At 38.1% G+C, this 16,669-nt stretch overlaps 2 protein-coding genes across 2 annotated transcripts in view; one reads left to right on the top strand and one right to left on the bottom strand.

Annotated features, from left to right (window-relative positions):
• Positions 1 to 16,669, top strand: part of HHLA2 (HHLA2 member of B7 family) — a gene marked incomplete at its 3' end in the record, with an annotated part of 497,990 nt that overhangs the window by 87,931 nt on the left and 393,390 nt on the right. The window lies entirely within an intron of this gene.
• Positions 1 to 16,669, bottom strand: part of CIP2A (cellular inhibitor of PP2A) — a 24,899-nt gene extending 8,230 nt beyond the window's left edge. Inside the window, exons 1-16 of the mRNA XM_079318500.1 lie at positions 16,496 to 16,669; positions 15,475 to 15,622; positions 14,078 to 14,190; positions 12,798 to 12,892; positions 12,043 to 12,139; positions 10,997 to 11,119; positions 10,698 to 10,840; positions 9,941 to 10,016; positions 8,692 to 8,919; positions 8,048 to 8,207; positions 7,078 to 7,219; positions 6,233 to 6,332; positions 5,234 to 5,352; positions 2,584 to 2,776; positions 459 to 533; positions 265 to 375 (exon numbers count right to left, since the gene is read on the bottom strand). Coding sequence (XP_079174626.1) covers positions 265 to 375; positions 459 to 533; positions 2,584 to 2,776; positions 5,234 to 5,352; positions 6,233 to 6,332; positions 7,078 to 7,219; positions 8,048 to 8,207; positions 8,692 to 8,919; positions 9,941 to 10,016; positions 10,698 to 10,840; positions 10,997 to 11,119; positions 12,043 to 12,139; positions 12,798 to 12,892; positions 14,078 to 14,190; positions 15,475 to 15,622; positions 16,496 to 16,597 — 2,025 coding nt within the window. The 5' untranslated portion in view covers positions 16,598 to 16,669. The remainder of the gene's footprint in view (positions 1 to 264; positions 376 to 458; positions 534 to 2,583; positions 2,777 to 5,233; positions 5,353 to 6,232; positions 6,333 to 7,077; positions 7,220 to 8,047; positions 8,208 to 8,691; positions 8,920 to 9,940; positions 10,017 to 10,697; positions 10,841 to 10,996; positions 11,120 to 12,042; positions 12,140 to 12,797; positions 12,893 to 14,077; positions 14,191 to 15,474; positions 15,623 to 16,495) is intronic.

The raw sequence follows: 16,669 nt of genomic DNA, 5'->3' as shown, positions 1-16,669 counted from the left end.
TATTGCTGAATAAACACTAATGGTTAACAAACAATAATGAGTAGAGTAAGTTGGTTTTGTTGACTTCCTGTAAGCAAAAGGACATTAAAGAAAACTGTGCCAAAGAGCAATCCAAAGGAAAAGAGGATGTTCATGGTGAAAATTAAGACTGCCCCAACTTGCAAGCACAGTTTAGAGATAAGCAGTATAGTTTCCAAAGCCAAAAGCTACCAAAGCTACCCAGACAATCATTACTCAGTCCCACCTTGAAGCTCCTCTACTTACCTCAGACTCAGCCTGGGCTCTCTGACACCGGTACTGAGCCATCAGCCTCTCAGCCTGAGCCAGAGCTACTGCCTTCACTTCCAGGAGATCCTGCAGCCTTGTTTCTTTGGACTGCATATAGGGAGAACATTTCTCATTAACATTTTCTGAAAGTACCAACTGCAGTGTCCCCATGCACATTAGGTTGCACTCACTGCTAATGCTGACAGCTTCTGCTCGTAGACATCCATTATGCCAGATATCCTCACATCAGCCAAAGGCTCCTTCATCTGTGGAAACATTTTCCAGTTACTGATACTGGAAATTTCTATTTACTTACACAGGTAATGTGTGCCTAGAGCTCAGTAGTTTTGTCAACTCCACCTGCCACTAGGCTTTTCGAATTTTCATTTTTGTATCTGAGGCTATCTACTCATAGATATTCACCTGACCCTTGAGAAAAGTCTGTGAACAATTGAACTGGTTAAGCTTAATAGGAGTCATCTGCAGAACACTGTCAGTCCAGCACTATAAAAAGGTAAAATCACCATTTAAAAATCATTCCCTTTGGTCTATGCTGGAGAATTAGCAGGCCCCTCATAGGACACCTAAAATAATCTACCCTAACATTAACAGCACAAAATACATATGGTTAAAACCCCTTGTTCATACTCTGTGTCCACTCAACATACAGATTAAGAGAAAAGGCCCAGGAAAGTTTCTCTAGGATACTGGAAAGGATACTATTGAGGACCTAGAAAATGTACTGTGTTAACCTAATGATGTGTATGGCACAACAAGTCCTAAGTGTTTATTAAAGTATATGCCTGAGTCAAGTGAGAATGCTACTTAGTGATTTCAGGATATTTTCTCTTAGGCAGTGCTGCAATAACACCAATTCTGAGCAGCTGTTCACAGATGCTGATACATAACCAAGTGCAAACTATGCCAGATGTTCACACATTGAGCACCTACAGAAAAGCCACCATCTCTGCACCATCCTGAACCACTACATAAGAATCCTTTTCACAAATTAACAGGAGATACTGTGGAGCTCCAGTTCTCAGCTCATTTTTCTGTCCCTAAAGTATGAAACATGTAGTTTATTTTCCTACTTGCAAACTTAAAATATCTAAAGGACATAGAAATTACTCTAAGAAAAGCTCCAAGAATGAAATTCCCTTCATTCTCTCTGAAAAATGATACTATGAAAGGTGTTTTCTCAATTATGTTTTTACAAGCATTTGAGTTTCACATATACAGACACATATACAGACACAACTCAAATACTGGATATTTGCAGTAAATGTGCATATTGATTTTGAATTACTAATTAGAAGGTCTAAGAAAAGAATCACTCAACAATTCACCAACAACTTTTTCCCCTAAAAAAAAAAAAAAATAAATCGAAGCAGGTTTTTTACTTTTTATTCTGTCACATTACTGGAAGCTGCTGCATTAGTGCTGTGTAGGCACCTGTGGTTGCTTTGATTTACAGTAATATAAACACAGCAATGCACCCACAGACTGTGACATGCAGTCCTGAAAAGGATGATCTATGGGAACATCCAGTGGGGCAGAGTAAAAAGTAAGCCAAGGAAGACTCACCTGACCTTTTTCACTGTAATTCTGGCAGCTGACTGGAACTGGTAGCTCTCTGAGTTTCACTTTTATCAGTTACAACAAAGAGATAAGAGTAACAAAGCAAAGGCTGGAGGCAATATCACTAATACAGATATCAAGCTGTTATCAAGAAACTTTCTATACTTTTTCCCAATTTGCATGCTGTTCTTTTAAGCCAAAAGAAAACAGAATCAATAACCCATCTCTAAGTCCAAAGCAGCTACAAAGCAGCTAGCTTGCTTTGAACAGAAAAGGGAAAGAGGAGATATATTCTCAGTATCTGCCAGGATGGCCCACAAAAGCAGCACACAGTATGCAGGGCCTGGTTGAGTCTCTCATTCACAATACAAGTTGCTGCAGAGGAAGGAAAAAATTCCTTCTGAAATAATACAGTACCTTTCCAAGAAGGCCACAAAAACTGACCTGCAAGTGCTAGAGTCAGCTACAGCCAACAAAAGGAGAATGTCAGTATGTGTGTTCAGGCACACAAGAGATGCACCACACTTTCTTAAAGCAGCCCTACTTCAGGTGCAGCTCAACATAGCATTTCTGAATTCTGCTCAGGATCTCAGTAAAAAGAGTATGTTCCAAACACACAGGAATCTAAACAAACCTGTTACACACATGGTAGTCTGACACTTGGATTTTAATTTCCATTCCTGCCAGTAAAAAAAAAAAAAGTCAAATGTTTCACAAGGGTATATAAATTCTACTAACCTCTAGTCCAGAATGAAGTTTTTGTATTAATTCCTCAATATTTGAAGCCTTGGATTCATTATTTGAAGGATAGGATGAAGAACACCTCACTGAAGTAGTGCTGATCACAGGTGACTGCATTTGGATTCTCTTAGCTGTGTGCTGCATTTCTTGCTGTCTGTAGGCATTATTTGCTGCAATGCTTTCACCCAGCCTGTACAAACATGAGGCTATTAACACAACCTGATACAATTAGCATTGCAAGGATTGAAGAAAACAATATCATAACAAAATTTACAGTCACATTTGCATTACCACACATTACAAAGATGCGTGCTGGGCATGTGCTCAAACTCAGATAGAGAAAAAGGGAAAAAAATTTATTATGGCTAGCCTTTAGAGACAAATACAGAATCTCATCAGAAAGGGAATAGTGCTCAGCTCTTTTTGAGCAACACATCATGTCTCTTATGAATCTGAGAAACAGGTTATTTCACCTGCTATTATTCAACTTAACTAGGCCACTGTTTGTCTCAAATAAGGCTGAGGAAGTATTTAGTAAGTTTTTGTTAGGCATAAAAATAAGATTGAATCAAGAAAAGGCAAAGTGCAAGCAATAAACCTAATTTTTTTCCTTGTCTGCAATTCTATTTTACAATACTGTATTGCATACAGCACATTTTTTAAGTTTTAACCAAAATTGAAGTATGCAGATAAAAGTGTAATCTGTGTAAATTTGTATAGAGAACTCAAAAGCTTAGAAAAAAATAATTTCAGCAGCTATATTCCAGTATCTGTTGTAATTTGTGGCTGGTATTTTCAAGGCAGGTACCAATAACATGTTTCAAACAAGAATGATAAACCAAAGGAGCTGATTTTAGAGGCAGCAGTTATAAATTTTTTGTTCTTGATAAATTCCTTAATTATTAAGCTATCCCAACCACTTCACTGAAGTGCTGTCTCAATTGCTTCCTAAGTGAGCATAGCCTATTTTTAACTTGCATTTATAAACATATTATTTGGCTGTTCCATTGTACAATTGCAGACATATTTGATTGTACAGATCCTTCATTCTTTCAGCCACACTATTCATTACTGGCCATTATAAAAATGTTTCATATATCCACAAACCCATAAATTATAGGATAATTAAGGTTGAAAGGGAACCATCTACAGACCACCTACTTCAACTCCCCTGCTCTTAGCAGGTTGCCCAGGACTATGCCTTGTAGTTTTGACTCTCTCAAAGGATGAAGACTCCACAATTTCTCTGGGCAACATTCTCCAGTGTGACCTTCCCTTGCAGTAAAAAGGTTTATTTTCTTATATTTAAAGATATCTAAAAGGTTTTTTCTTGTATTTCAGTTTGTGCCTACATCTGTCCTGTCAGTGTCACTGGCTCCATGTCTTTTATTCTTTTCTATCAGACATTTCAACACACTGATAAGAACCCTACAAGTCTTCCCAAAAGTAAGCAAGCTCAGCTCTTGCAGTCTCACCTTGTGTAATACATGCTCATACCTCAAACTCCTCCCTAGACTCACTCTAGGATGTCTGTATCTCTCTTGCCTTGTGTCTTGTCTGGAGAGCCCAGGCCTGGACACACTACAGGTGTGGTCTCACCACAGCTGAGCAGAGGGCAATGATCACCTCCTTTGCCCTGTCATCAGGACTCTTCCAAGTGCACTTCAGAGTGCTACTGATCATCTTTGCCATTCTTGAAGACAGAAGTTACAGAAGTTTGTTTTCACCTAGTCTTCAGGAACCTCTCTTAATCACTATGAATTTTCCAAGACATTCTGGAGTGGCTTTGGAATGACAAAAGGGAGCTCCCTAAGTACTCAAGGGCACATCCTGTCATGTGTTCTTGATCTCTGTACACCCAGCTATTTTAAATTTTCCATAACCTGACCCTGTGCCATCCAGAGTATGTCTTGCCTACTCTAGGCTTTCCCATTGCTTTCAGGCACATTGCTCTGCCTCTAGGAATCCTCAGTATGTCAACCTTTTCCATGCCCTTTGTCAAAAGGTCCCCTGGCCCACTCAGCAGAAAGGCACATATTTTCATGTCTGGCTTTTGCTGCTGATGAAATGATGTTTCTGGTTGCCTTGACATCCATCAAGTTCAACTCCAGGTTGTGATGCAATTTAAAATATTTTCTTAATGTATTTTATTGCATCTACAGAAAAAAACCTCCATCAAACAGCTTCTCAATACTTTATCCATTGTTTAAACCACCTTAAATACTACCTGAACTGCCATCTATCTGTGTCTTATCCTCATCTGTTCTTGCAAAACAGTGAGCAAAGCTTTAGGAACTGAAGAATGACACATCTGACAGAGTTCATTAGAGAGAAATCTGACAGTCAGAATATTAGATGCATCCTAAGTTTCAAGCACAGACTTCAGACAAATGAGCACTTAGGGACAGGAGTAAATTGCTCCTCTGCTGTCCAGGATCTGACATAAAATGAACACCATCAGCATTGCAATGGCTTCCTCTGGCCTCCAGGATCACTACTGTCTCATAAGTGCACATACAGCAGAAACAAGACAGTTTTTTCACAGTTCCTTGTCTATGATAAGCTGAAAATAGTACTCCAAAAAACATGAATATCACTAAGCCCATAAAAATGTCAAATCTAACAAGAGTATCACAAAAATACTTACACTATGGCAGGAAAATCTGGTAAGGGTGCAGCCTCAAACAAAATTTTAAGCCCCACTTGGACTCGCTCCCCATGGTTTGATGTTAAAGCAAATGTCAAAGGTGTAACCAAGCGCTGATCCTAAAAAAGAAATTAATTTGGTCAAAAGAAGAAACAGCAGATAACAACAACTACAAAACCCCATGAAACACAAACTACCAAAGCATCACAATATCAAGGCCCATAAGCACAGAAATGTTTTATTCAAAACTTAAGTTACCTTCTCAAAGTTTGCCTAAGTTTCTAAGCCTGAAGTCCATGGAAGACAAGTGATTTTAAAAATAGTTTATACTTCTGAGTATTTGAAATCATGTTTTACATTAAAGGCAACACAACAGGTAAAGAGGCTAGTTAATTCCTGCAAGTTTTCAAGTGCTTGATACTCAACATAAAAGGTCACTAGCTGAAGTTATATTAATCATGGACTTTAAAACTCATTGTTTGTTACCCATTAAATTACATAACTTCCATTCTAGAATGAAAAAATCTTCAAAACAGTAAGTGTTTGTCTGGATTGCTTTTCCACCTATAAAGTAAATTATTAAGGTACCATCTGACCAATGGGTACCATAAACTGCTTTGGCCAGGCAAAGTTCCAATTAGATGTACATATTTAATAGTAACCAGCCCCACAAACAGTTACAATGTTGTGGTAATTGCCTTCTAGTTTGCTACCTTTAAAAAACAGTCAAAATGCAGTCTTAAAAGGATAATTCTTACCAGGCAGCTAAAATACGATTTCATATGCATTACAAAGAAATGACTGCAGTAAAAGCAAACTGCTGTTATTTTGGAAGAATTAATAGTGAAACAACCTTTAGGAATTGTCCATAACGGACTATATTTTCCTAGAAGCTTTACCACTTCAGAGATAAGCATGCAAAACATTTATAACTAGAACTACTGTAGTGCAGTGACACTTTAGTTCACAGATACATTTCATAAAACATTTTAAACATACCTGTAATATTTTGTAGAAGCTGACCTTCATACCAGGTACATCCTCCTGCAATCTGCTCATAAGATCAAGCGTTTTCAAAATAATATCAGCAGCAAGTTTGCTTTTAAACATCCAAGTAGAAAGCAAATTGGGTTGGGGAAAAAAAAAAAAAAAGGTGAGATGTCAAATCAGCACTGACAAATTCAGTCAAATTAAAAAAAACTAATTAACACCTTCACAAGGAAAATAAATATATCTAGCAAGGCAACAATGATAGAACCAAAGAGATCATATTGAGTTCTCTGGATGTCTGCCTGAGCTTCTCCATCCAAGGATGGCAAACAGTGTGGACCAAAACTGTCACTTCCAGATTGAAAGTGAGAAGGGTTTAATTATAAGTCCAGTTATAATTCACTGGGTTTTGGCCATATAATGTATAGCTATACTGACTTTCAGCTATATCAACACTGAGCTGAAGGAATGCATATTTAATTTTCAGTGCAACAAGTGCCCTCCACAGTGATGTGTGACATTTTGGAACTCTGCATAAAAACAAAATGAGAAATCAAATGCCATGAGCAGTTCTAGTAAGCTTTAACTCGGATCAGCCTGAATTACTGCATGAGGTTTAAGGTCATTGTTGCATGTAAGTGGAATTCCAGCTTATGCCAAAAACATTATCTGAATGAACTGACCAGCAAGATTACTTTGTATTCCACAAAAAATACTAAGTTTGATTTAATACCAATATTAATTTATATGCATTTAAATGGTACTTTCAACTACCATATTTTTCCATTGCAAAAACATTGCAACTCTCACACCAGTCATGCTTAATTAGATTTTAGAGAAATATGTGTGCTCACCACATTTTGGAGTCCACCAATTTTGTCCCCAAACCAGTATCAATTCCACTATAAGGAAACTGGTGTTCTATCAGACATGTGCAGTGGCTGGCAGTCAGCATCTTTGAGACATGCATTTTCAGTGTGTCATCTCTGCAGAGCAGTAGGCAGAGTTAAGAATAAATTCAATAGACCTATGCCTAGATATTGCCACCAAAAGGCAACCTTTTGTAATAATAAGAGACACAAAAGCTAGGGCATCAAAGCACAAGAGCCTCTAAAAATGCTTTTAATACCCAACAACATAAAACATTTAAATCATGCTTAAGTCACAAGCCAAATCAGCTTCACATTTCAGTTAATACACACTTATTGGTGAAGGGAAACCTCAATAAAATGGGTGGCATAAAGAAACACAGTGAACAAAAGGCAGTCCCTAATACAAGAACCAGCTACCTAGAAGCAAACTAGCAGAGACTTCTCCACAGAACTCAGCTTTAATGCAGGACTACACCCTGCAGTCTTGTCCTCCTTACTAAACTTACTGTGGACACTAAGGACTCAATGAGAGTGTAAAACTATCATTCCACATTATTTTTGTTGTTTCTCTGATCTAAATTAGTATCATATTTAGCTGGGAGCCACACTTGACTTAGCTATGCATCAATACTACATGGATCAAGGAGATGGCTGCCCAAATTCCCCACATAATTTCAACAAGAAAACAGTCATTGCTTTTTATCTGCAAAGTGCTTCTGTTCTGTTGAATAGACACAGCATTTTATCCTGCACCACTGTATTACAAAATCATTTCACAGCAATCAGAATGCTACTTTAGATCTTGCAAGATGACACTCCTAAGTAAAATTAGGGCAGTTATTGTCATTAGAAGCTATTAAAATGACCCAAGGTGGACATGTCTTGTAACATCTCAGAGCAATCATGGGGAGGAATAATAAATCAGCTGCCAATAAGCACATAAAAAGGATATTTGTCAGGACATTAATAGCCTTGACCATTCTTTCACACTTTTTCTTCACTAATAGCTCATCCACAATCTGTTCTGGCATCTGAAGATGATCAAGAAGAACAGGCAGCAAAAGATCCATAAAGTGGTCAGGTGATTCGCCATTCTTATTGTTAATAACATCCTGTAATAAAGACATTTTATTTTATGTCAATATTTAAAAGTACAGTACAAAGAAGCCAAGCCTACTCTAGCCCCTCCTGCACCAGTCTGTGTTTCTGCTTTCCCAGCCTCTTGCTATTTCAGGTTTAAGATGGCTGACCCTTATCATACTAGGGGAGGAAGTATACAGGGAACTGAAACAGCAAGAACTTCCTCATTTCTCAAAGTCCTAGAAAGGAATTCTCATAGTTTTCTACCTACCTCATTACTTCATAAACTGCCATGTCTTACACTTACAACACAGACATATTTCTAAAATATTGCGTGTCTTTAAAAGAATGGTTGTTTTATGAAGCATTTTTATTTCAACATAACTTACAATGAACTTTATTACAGATATTTTTGTATGCACTATTTTTCAAGTCAGATGACAATAGTTGTTTAAAAATAATTTTAAAATAAGAGCTACTAAGTAGCCCTTTAAACTCAATTATCAGTCTTGGTACCTCAAAAATCTCTTTGAATAGTTGCAATGCTAGACCTGAACAGTCTTCAGAGCCTTCCAATGGTTGGTTTGACAAGTGCACCAATGCAACAGATGGCTCAAAGCTCTTTGAGCGAGTCCCAAGCCTGGTGTTTCCAGAGACTGGCAAAGCAGCTGGCTGCAGTATCGCCTGCCGCAGGGTGTGACGCAGTTCCAGCACAGAGCAGAAGGCAAGCAGCAGCTCTAAGATCTGTGGGAAGTGAGGAAGAGTTCAAATGCTTTTAAATCAAGCACTTGTACAGAAAGTGCAACTCCCATAACACAAGTCTAAAGAGATAAGCAAGTCCTATGAAACTCCTTTTAGCACTTGAAAGTTTTCTGAGGAATAATTTTCTTTCTTTGAAGCCAAGTCAGCAGCAGAAACACTTCATTGGACTGGTGAACGTTTGTGACAGTATTCAGTATACTGCTTTCTTTTCTGTGGTCGTGACTGCTGGTTCGTGGTACAGTAAGAAGTACAAACATGTATACACTCAGCATGAAGAAAGCCATCAAAGAGAAAACCACCCTGGGAAGCTCCTTGTCAACATGCCTCTCTAAATAAATCCAATAAAACACACCAAAAATCTCACAGAGAGAAATAGTAGCACCTATTCTTAACTAGGATGTGTAACACATTCATAGAGAGAAGCTCCAGATCTGTTTCACAGATATATTTAGCCCCAACATTTTCACATTTCATATTTTAGCCTGTAGTGACAGATAGCCAATGTTTCATTTGTGTAAAGTGGTAGTGAGACAAAGTTGAATGTAACAGTTCGCTGCTTAAACAGAAGCGACATCTATTTGTTCAGCTAAGGTGAGAACACATTCCTACATGTTTGAAATTAGCATCAGGGTTCCCTGATCACCAGTTGAAGTCTGAGTAGTATTAACTCAGAGAGTAAAGTGGGATACCCTGCTTTCTCAGTAGATCCCAAAATTTCTTATTAGCCAAAGCACAAAAGGTGTTTATGTTGGCTTTTTGCCTTTACATCTGCTGCCTGAAAGCAGACAGGCAATCTGGCAAAAACCCCAACACTACAAATTCTACCTGACAGCCTTCTGAATAACTAGAAAATATAAGCTTGGTGAATTCTCTAGGTCATTTAAAAGTCCTGAAGTCAGTGTATTTCATTACCAACCATTGTACACAAGAAACCTATTTATAACAACAGAAAAGCAACAAGATTAAGATTGTAGCCTCTTGGCCTTTAACTGAAGAAGTATACCTTAGAAGATGAATCAGGATCCCTTCCATGAAGAAGATCTAATACTTGACCAAGGCAAGAGGTGAAGTGCTTGTATCTACAGCATGCATAGAAAATAAAAAAATTATAAATAAAAGTGAATTTCAGCACATTTAGAAAATTACACCAAGTGATAAATGGAAGTGCCCCTTTCTCCTTCTTACCCCCAAATACTTCAAGTACAGTGATAGTTTTGATAATTTAATTTCTATTTGAAACAGCACAAGCATTCAAAATATTCTAAGAATTAAATCAAATTCCTTAAAATAAGCTATGATTTTTCAGCTATTCTTACTGTTTTAGATTGGAAATCAGCAATTTTTTTAGATTTTTTTAGATTGAAAATCTGCTAGTAGAATTTGCAGAATTACTAGTCAAGCTCTCCACAGAACCACTCTTACATCCCTCCCCTTGTAAAATAATTACTTCTTAAAACTTCAACCATACTATTCCACTTCAACATTATATAGCATGGTAAAAGGCAGGTTAAGTACTCATCTTGTTGTCTGATTACCAACACTGTCCAGACAAAAAGTTAACAGAACAGGATATTCAATATTCTTTCAGTGACAATGAAAAAAACAGGTTTTGAGTCACACTTCTGTGTCAAACTAGTAACCCAGCAACTCTTTAGGTTCAGAAATAGCAGTTATAATTATAATCAACTAGCAACATTCAAAATGCATCTTGGGATTGTTTTTCCTAGTGTTTGGTTTCCTATTAGGAAATTAAGCCATACCTGGTAAGATAATCTGCAACTTTGGGGTTCTTCATAAGATCCATAAGTAGATCAACAGAATATTTTCTTGTTAGAGGATCTCCATTTACAACAATATTGAATATTAACTGAAATGTCTGATGGATATTTCGAGCATGAAAGAGCTGAAAGGAAGAAGAAAGTTAAGTATAGGCACATACATTGCTTGGTGTCTTGCTTATTAAAACTAGCTGGAATTATAATTTTATATGGACAGTGACAACTGGTTTTATTTTGTTTTTACAACTTAGGAATAGAAACAAATTCAAAGACTCACTTACTTTTTCTCCTACTTCTTCATTTAGGGTAAGGCTTGATAATACTGAAAGTGCAAACACAACCATAGTCAAACTGCTATGGGCCAAGAAACTAATCAAGGTACGATAGAAACTCTTCACATTATTCTACAGTAAAAAGGAGAAAAAAAAGGTATTACAAACCCACCAAATTTACAGGTTTGACATATTTATACCTAAGCCATACAAATAATGAATAATACAAAAATAAGTTAGTATGGTAACAGTTGTCTAGGAAAGCTATTTCATTGTTCTGCTGCACAATACTGGCATTGATGCTAATGTTCTCTTTTGAACCTGTATAAGGAAAAATCAGAAAAAACACCCCAAAATCAACCAAGGAAGAAATTTTACCATTATTTTAAAGAAATATGAGAAAGTCACTTTGCTAAAGCCTATAAGAGAAAATAATCACTGAAAATTGACTTCCATCCCTTCTCTGATTAATGATCAGATCTGACAATAGTTTCCTTTTTTTTTTTTTTTGCTCCCTGCCTCTCTTTCAAGGTGAACAGAACAACATTTGCTTTTATGTGGATGAATTTCTTTCTGAATTAAAAAATGTTTGCACTGATTTATGAAGACACAGGAACCAAGTAGTTCTGATATGTATATGTATTTGAGGATTCAAGGCCCTGACACAAAGATCAGTGCTATTTTATTGATTTATCTTTTGAAAGGCAAATCTCTTTCTTGCTTACCAAAAATCCACCTACAGTCTTTATGTTTTAATGACATTTAATTTTTCTAAGGAAGAATGATCAAATTTTAAAATCACCTTTCAGCTGCAGAGAACAGTTGCAAAAACCAAATGCCTAACACAAGCCAGGGCAACAACACAGCAATGTAACAAAGAGAATGAAAATTCTCAGCTTCCTCTTCTATAGGTTATTTTCTCCACCATGGGAGAAATAACGGCCCATTGGGCAGAACAAGCAGGTCAGGGTTATCACTGCTGAAAGCAAGCTACCTAGAGTCAGTTAACTCTTACCTTAAGCCAGAGAATCATGACACAAAAGCAAAGCTCTTACCGAAGATTTTATCTGACTTTGAATAGACAAGTTGTGACGACAGAGGTTTGCCAGGAGTCCTAAACACGGTATTGTTAACTCATCTTCAGTGGATTGACTTAAAAGAAAAGCCCAAAAGATGTGTTCATTGAAGCATCCTGAATTTAATTACATGAAATTTTAGAGTGGGGGCTGAGAGAGCTGGTTGGTGGACTTTTATTTTGTTTTGTGTCTTGGTGGGAGCTTGTTTTTTAATGAGACACCATTTCACCATACAAAGCAAAATTCAGATTATAATCCATGCAGTGTGGGCAGCTTTTAACTGAGTATATCTGAAAGAAACCCCAAAGTATTAGAGATCACTGCTATCAGAGGTCATTTATTACATATACTTCTAAGATTCATCAGATTTATTTCAAGGACATTTGAATAAAATTTTTATTAATCTAACAAGTCTGCTCCTAGTGACAAGCATGAATTTTCTTCTAGTTTTTCTCTTTGTCAGCTCCCTGCTCCCAGAGCTGTGGAGGTAGACTGAGGCCAATTAATATTCCATCACCCAAAGTCCCACAATCATTGCATTTGACAATCTGTAACAAGTGCATACAAAGGAAAAGGAAAGTCAATTAAAAGTCAATTTCAAAGGAAAGTCTATTAACTTCAGAGCACAGCTCACTCTGGAGATTCAGGTTAGTACAGTACTCTAATGGCCTTCTGAAAGTTTAGCAACTTAGTTCACTGTTTCCCATAAGAGAAAACACCAAGTACACACTTACACGTGATGCATTAGAAACAAAATTAATCCATCGATGTTGGCACCAGCACAAAAGATGGGAATGTTGTAGGTTAGTCTCAGCAGCAACTGAATACCCTGAGGAAACAGAAAGCTGTTCACATGCCGGTCCTACACCATCTCAGGAGGAAACTTACAAAAGATGAAACTGAAAGGACAAGTATCAAGATGCCACAACTGAATTAATTTTCAGACTCTAACATTAGCATAACAATTACACAAGTTGCTGCAAGCACATTGTAATGTCCTACCATACTGATGTACTTAGCAAAAGCCCAAGATGATTATTGAGATTTTATTTTGACAGAGAAGTTACCTTTTCAGCCCATTAAATTCTCCACCTTTGCCTCACCAGCAAGTTCTTCATTCTGTCAGTGATAAACAGGCTTTGTCCTAAGGTCTAGAAGTCTCATCAAAATCCAGAAAGTAGTTTGCAAGCTCTTGCAGAAAGGATACTTACAGGAAGACTGCCAACAGATCTAAGGGTAGCAAAATCCTTCATACAGAACTCTTCTGGCACATAACTGAAGCCAATACATTCAAACATGACAGAAATCACAGCAGAGGTTAGCAGTTAAAACAAAACCTCACCATTTAGATATCTAAGAGCTTCAAGATCTTAAGATTTGATCTATCTGGTGACTACAAAATCTGTCCTATTGACTGGCCGGACACTTGGATCCCTAGTGGGACTCCTAGAGCTTTGAGAAACATGCAAACCACAAGAAAAAGGATCTTTACTGGATGCCTGACTTATTTTTCCACAGAACAAGAGCCACAGGACTGCTAGTAAATTAATTTTCTGCTTTTCAGAAAAAGACAAATGACAACAGGCAACTAGCAAGTACTTGCTGAAAACTTAGGGGAAAACCTGTGCATATTAGGAAAAAATACAGAAACCTTTAAGGGCAGGTTAAAATTGGCGAGTTCAAACTGATAGATGTCAGACATTCACTGTAAGCTTTGATTAGTACAGTGCCTGGCATTCACTGGCAGACAGCACTGACTAGAAAAGAGGAGACCACACATGCTTTGCAAACCTCCCATGAAAACAGACAGCCACAGCTTTCACTCATTCCCAGTCACCTGTCAAAGAACTGATTAGACAAAATGATCTCCAGGCTTGTGTTATGAAACAGGCTTGTGTCAGGAGAAACAGCCAAATACCTCAACTGGAAATCAATCTTCTGATTATTATATGCACACAGTACAATGTTTATTATGTAACAGTAGCCAAATATTATTAAGCATTAGCTCCTTTACCTGTAATAAGACTGGGTCACTCAGATTAGTAGAACATCGATGAACCACTCCTGCCAGCACGCTGGTCAGATTGTAGGTGTCCTGGAGAGCTTCTCTAGTCTCTGTGTCTGAAGCTGGAATTTAGGAATTATTAGCAAAAGCCCTATCTAATTGCAAAAGAAACTTTAGCTACCAGTTGAAGCAGAAGCCAAAGTCTCTGACCAGCTCTTCATGCATGTTTTAAAGGTAACTACAAATAAATGACAACTCCTAGGCACTTGCCTCTCTACCTCACTTCTGGACATACAGTTAATTATAATACTAATCCATTTTCTTAAAATGCTTGGACACTGAAAGAATATCTACCTCCTACCTACCAAGTTTCAGTTCTGAGATTTTGAAACCTGCACTTCAAAGGCTTAGCTCTTAAACTCAATGAGCCCAGTTTCTTGCCTCATGCTATGGTGGACAAGTAGACTCAATAGGATTAATAACTTAATAGGGTAATCTAGCAAAAGTTAAATACATAAATGGAAGCCAGTACTGCTTAGGAAATCCTCAAAGAGATGTAGCAAAGCAGGTAAAGCAATAGATCATTTGGAAGAGACTTCATTCTTAAAATTTTCCAGACTGAACCCCAGCAACAAATATAATTTTACAGTAACTGTTCCAAAAACATAAAAGAAAGCTCAGAGAGGCTTAAACTCCATGAATCAGAGAAGATAAATAAGGGAGCATCATAAAGGACTCAAATATTGAATAACTACTCACATATGATGAGAAACTAAGCAGTGCAGGGATAACTTTTCCTTGAATATGTAGGTTCTGCTCTGAGCAGAACCTGGAGCTCCCTGGACAATGAAGTCTCATTTCCATGAAATAGAGGGGCAACAAAAACCCAAAAAAGGCATTTCAAGACACAAATAAAAGGCAGTATAATCTCTTTTGCAGTTGAATAACTTAATGCACACAAGCCCAGGCTATTGGAGAGCCCACACTGCCAGCTAACACTCAAGAGGGAGAGGAAAACTGAGGTGATGACAGTTGAGGATGTGACAACTTCTCCCTATCCTTGCATGCCCAAGCCAGGCTTCTCACTTTAAAAGAGGGTAGTCTTTTCCAGCTTCAAAAAAAAAAAAACAGGACAAGAGAATAATTCCTCACCCTTCCCAATGGATAAACAAATTCTGACAAGCACGATCATTGTCATTCACAGGGATGACTTCAAATCTCCTTCTCACTGCAATTTAACATTTTAACAAGTGGCTTAGCCAAGCACTCCACTACAATGAAAAGTACTTCATCTTTCACACGTTATGCTTCTTCCAAGAAATCCATCACCCACAGCACAGAATTAGCATCCATCTTATCTTTCCTTGCCCAGAAAAAAAGATAAAAAGTTCAGATGCAAACCTTACCTAGCTGTGACAGCAAAGTAACCACGGACAAAGCCAGAGAAGGGTTTATATTAGTGTCCTCCAGGAGCTCTACAAGGCAACTGAGACATTCACTTGGTAGAATCTGGTTTGAAGCAAAAAACCGGGTAAGCTTCAGTCCAGAGATAACCTGGGGATGAAAGGAGAAAAACAAACTTACTTACTCAACTGCTACAATGTAATTGGCATAGAAGTGAAAGCACAGATTTGTATAAAAGAGATTTGGTCCTACTTGAAAAATTGAGAATATAAGTACCACTCTAATAGGACATTGGTATTCAAATCTGCTGGGGGAAAAAAACACTAATGGAAGAAATCTGCTTTTCATTCCTTTCTATTGGAAAGTGCGAGTTTTATTTATTTTGAAAGAACAACCCAAGAGATTCAAATACAAACACGTAGCAATCAGCCTGCCTTCCAAAGCCTGGACAGGGACACAAAGGAACCTGAGCTCGGAGAACCCTATATAAGAAAATGCCAAAAATTATACACCTTCACACCAACACAGGCAGACACGATTTACATTTTGCATAATGGAGACATTATGTCGGTTTTGCGTATTCACTCTGTGTCTCTTTACAAGGGACACAGAGAAGAAAGCAAAGGGAGATACTCTCATATAAACGTTCTAGCAATTAAAATAAATCTGCATTTGCAAAAGGCAACTTGGAGATTAATTCAAAGGCCACCATACAAGTTGTACACAAAGATGAAGCTTTAGATCAGAGAAATGCATTGGCCTTAGCAGAAAACACGTTTGTATGGGTGTTAGACGGAACTGGAAAACTCCAGACACAAGCCCAGTTCGTCATTCACACGCTATTTCTTAAGCGAAACGATTCATGCAGACCAGAATTTCGGGGATAAATAAAAAGCAAGCCCCTTGTAACACATACTATACAGACTCACAACACACCTCCGTAAACACACCGTAACACTTTATAATAACAGCCACCACAGCCACCCGCTCCCACCGCGGCCCCGGGCCGGGCGCCGCTCCCACCTCCAGGCTGCGCTGCAGCAGCGCGGCGTTGTGCGCGGTCTTGGCGGCGCGGTACTGCGCGGCTGCGAGGAGCAGGCCCTTCATGCAGCCCGGGGCGTCCATGGCGGCGCGGCCCCTCAGGCGCTCCGCACTCGGCCCGCTCTCGCATTTCCCGCCGCCGCCGCCATCGTGACG

The sequence above is a fragment of the Erithacus rubecula genome (genome assembly GCF_903797595.1).
Source record: "Erithacus rubecula genome assembly, chromosome: 1".
Lineage (NCBI taxonomy): Eukaryota > Metazoa > Chordata > Aves > Passeriformes > Muscicapidae > Erithacus > Erithacus rubecula.
The sequence above is the reverse complement of the archived record's forward strand: the minus strand, read 5'-3'. Positions and strand labels throughout refer to the sequence as shown.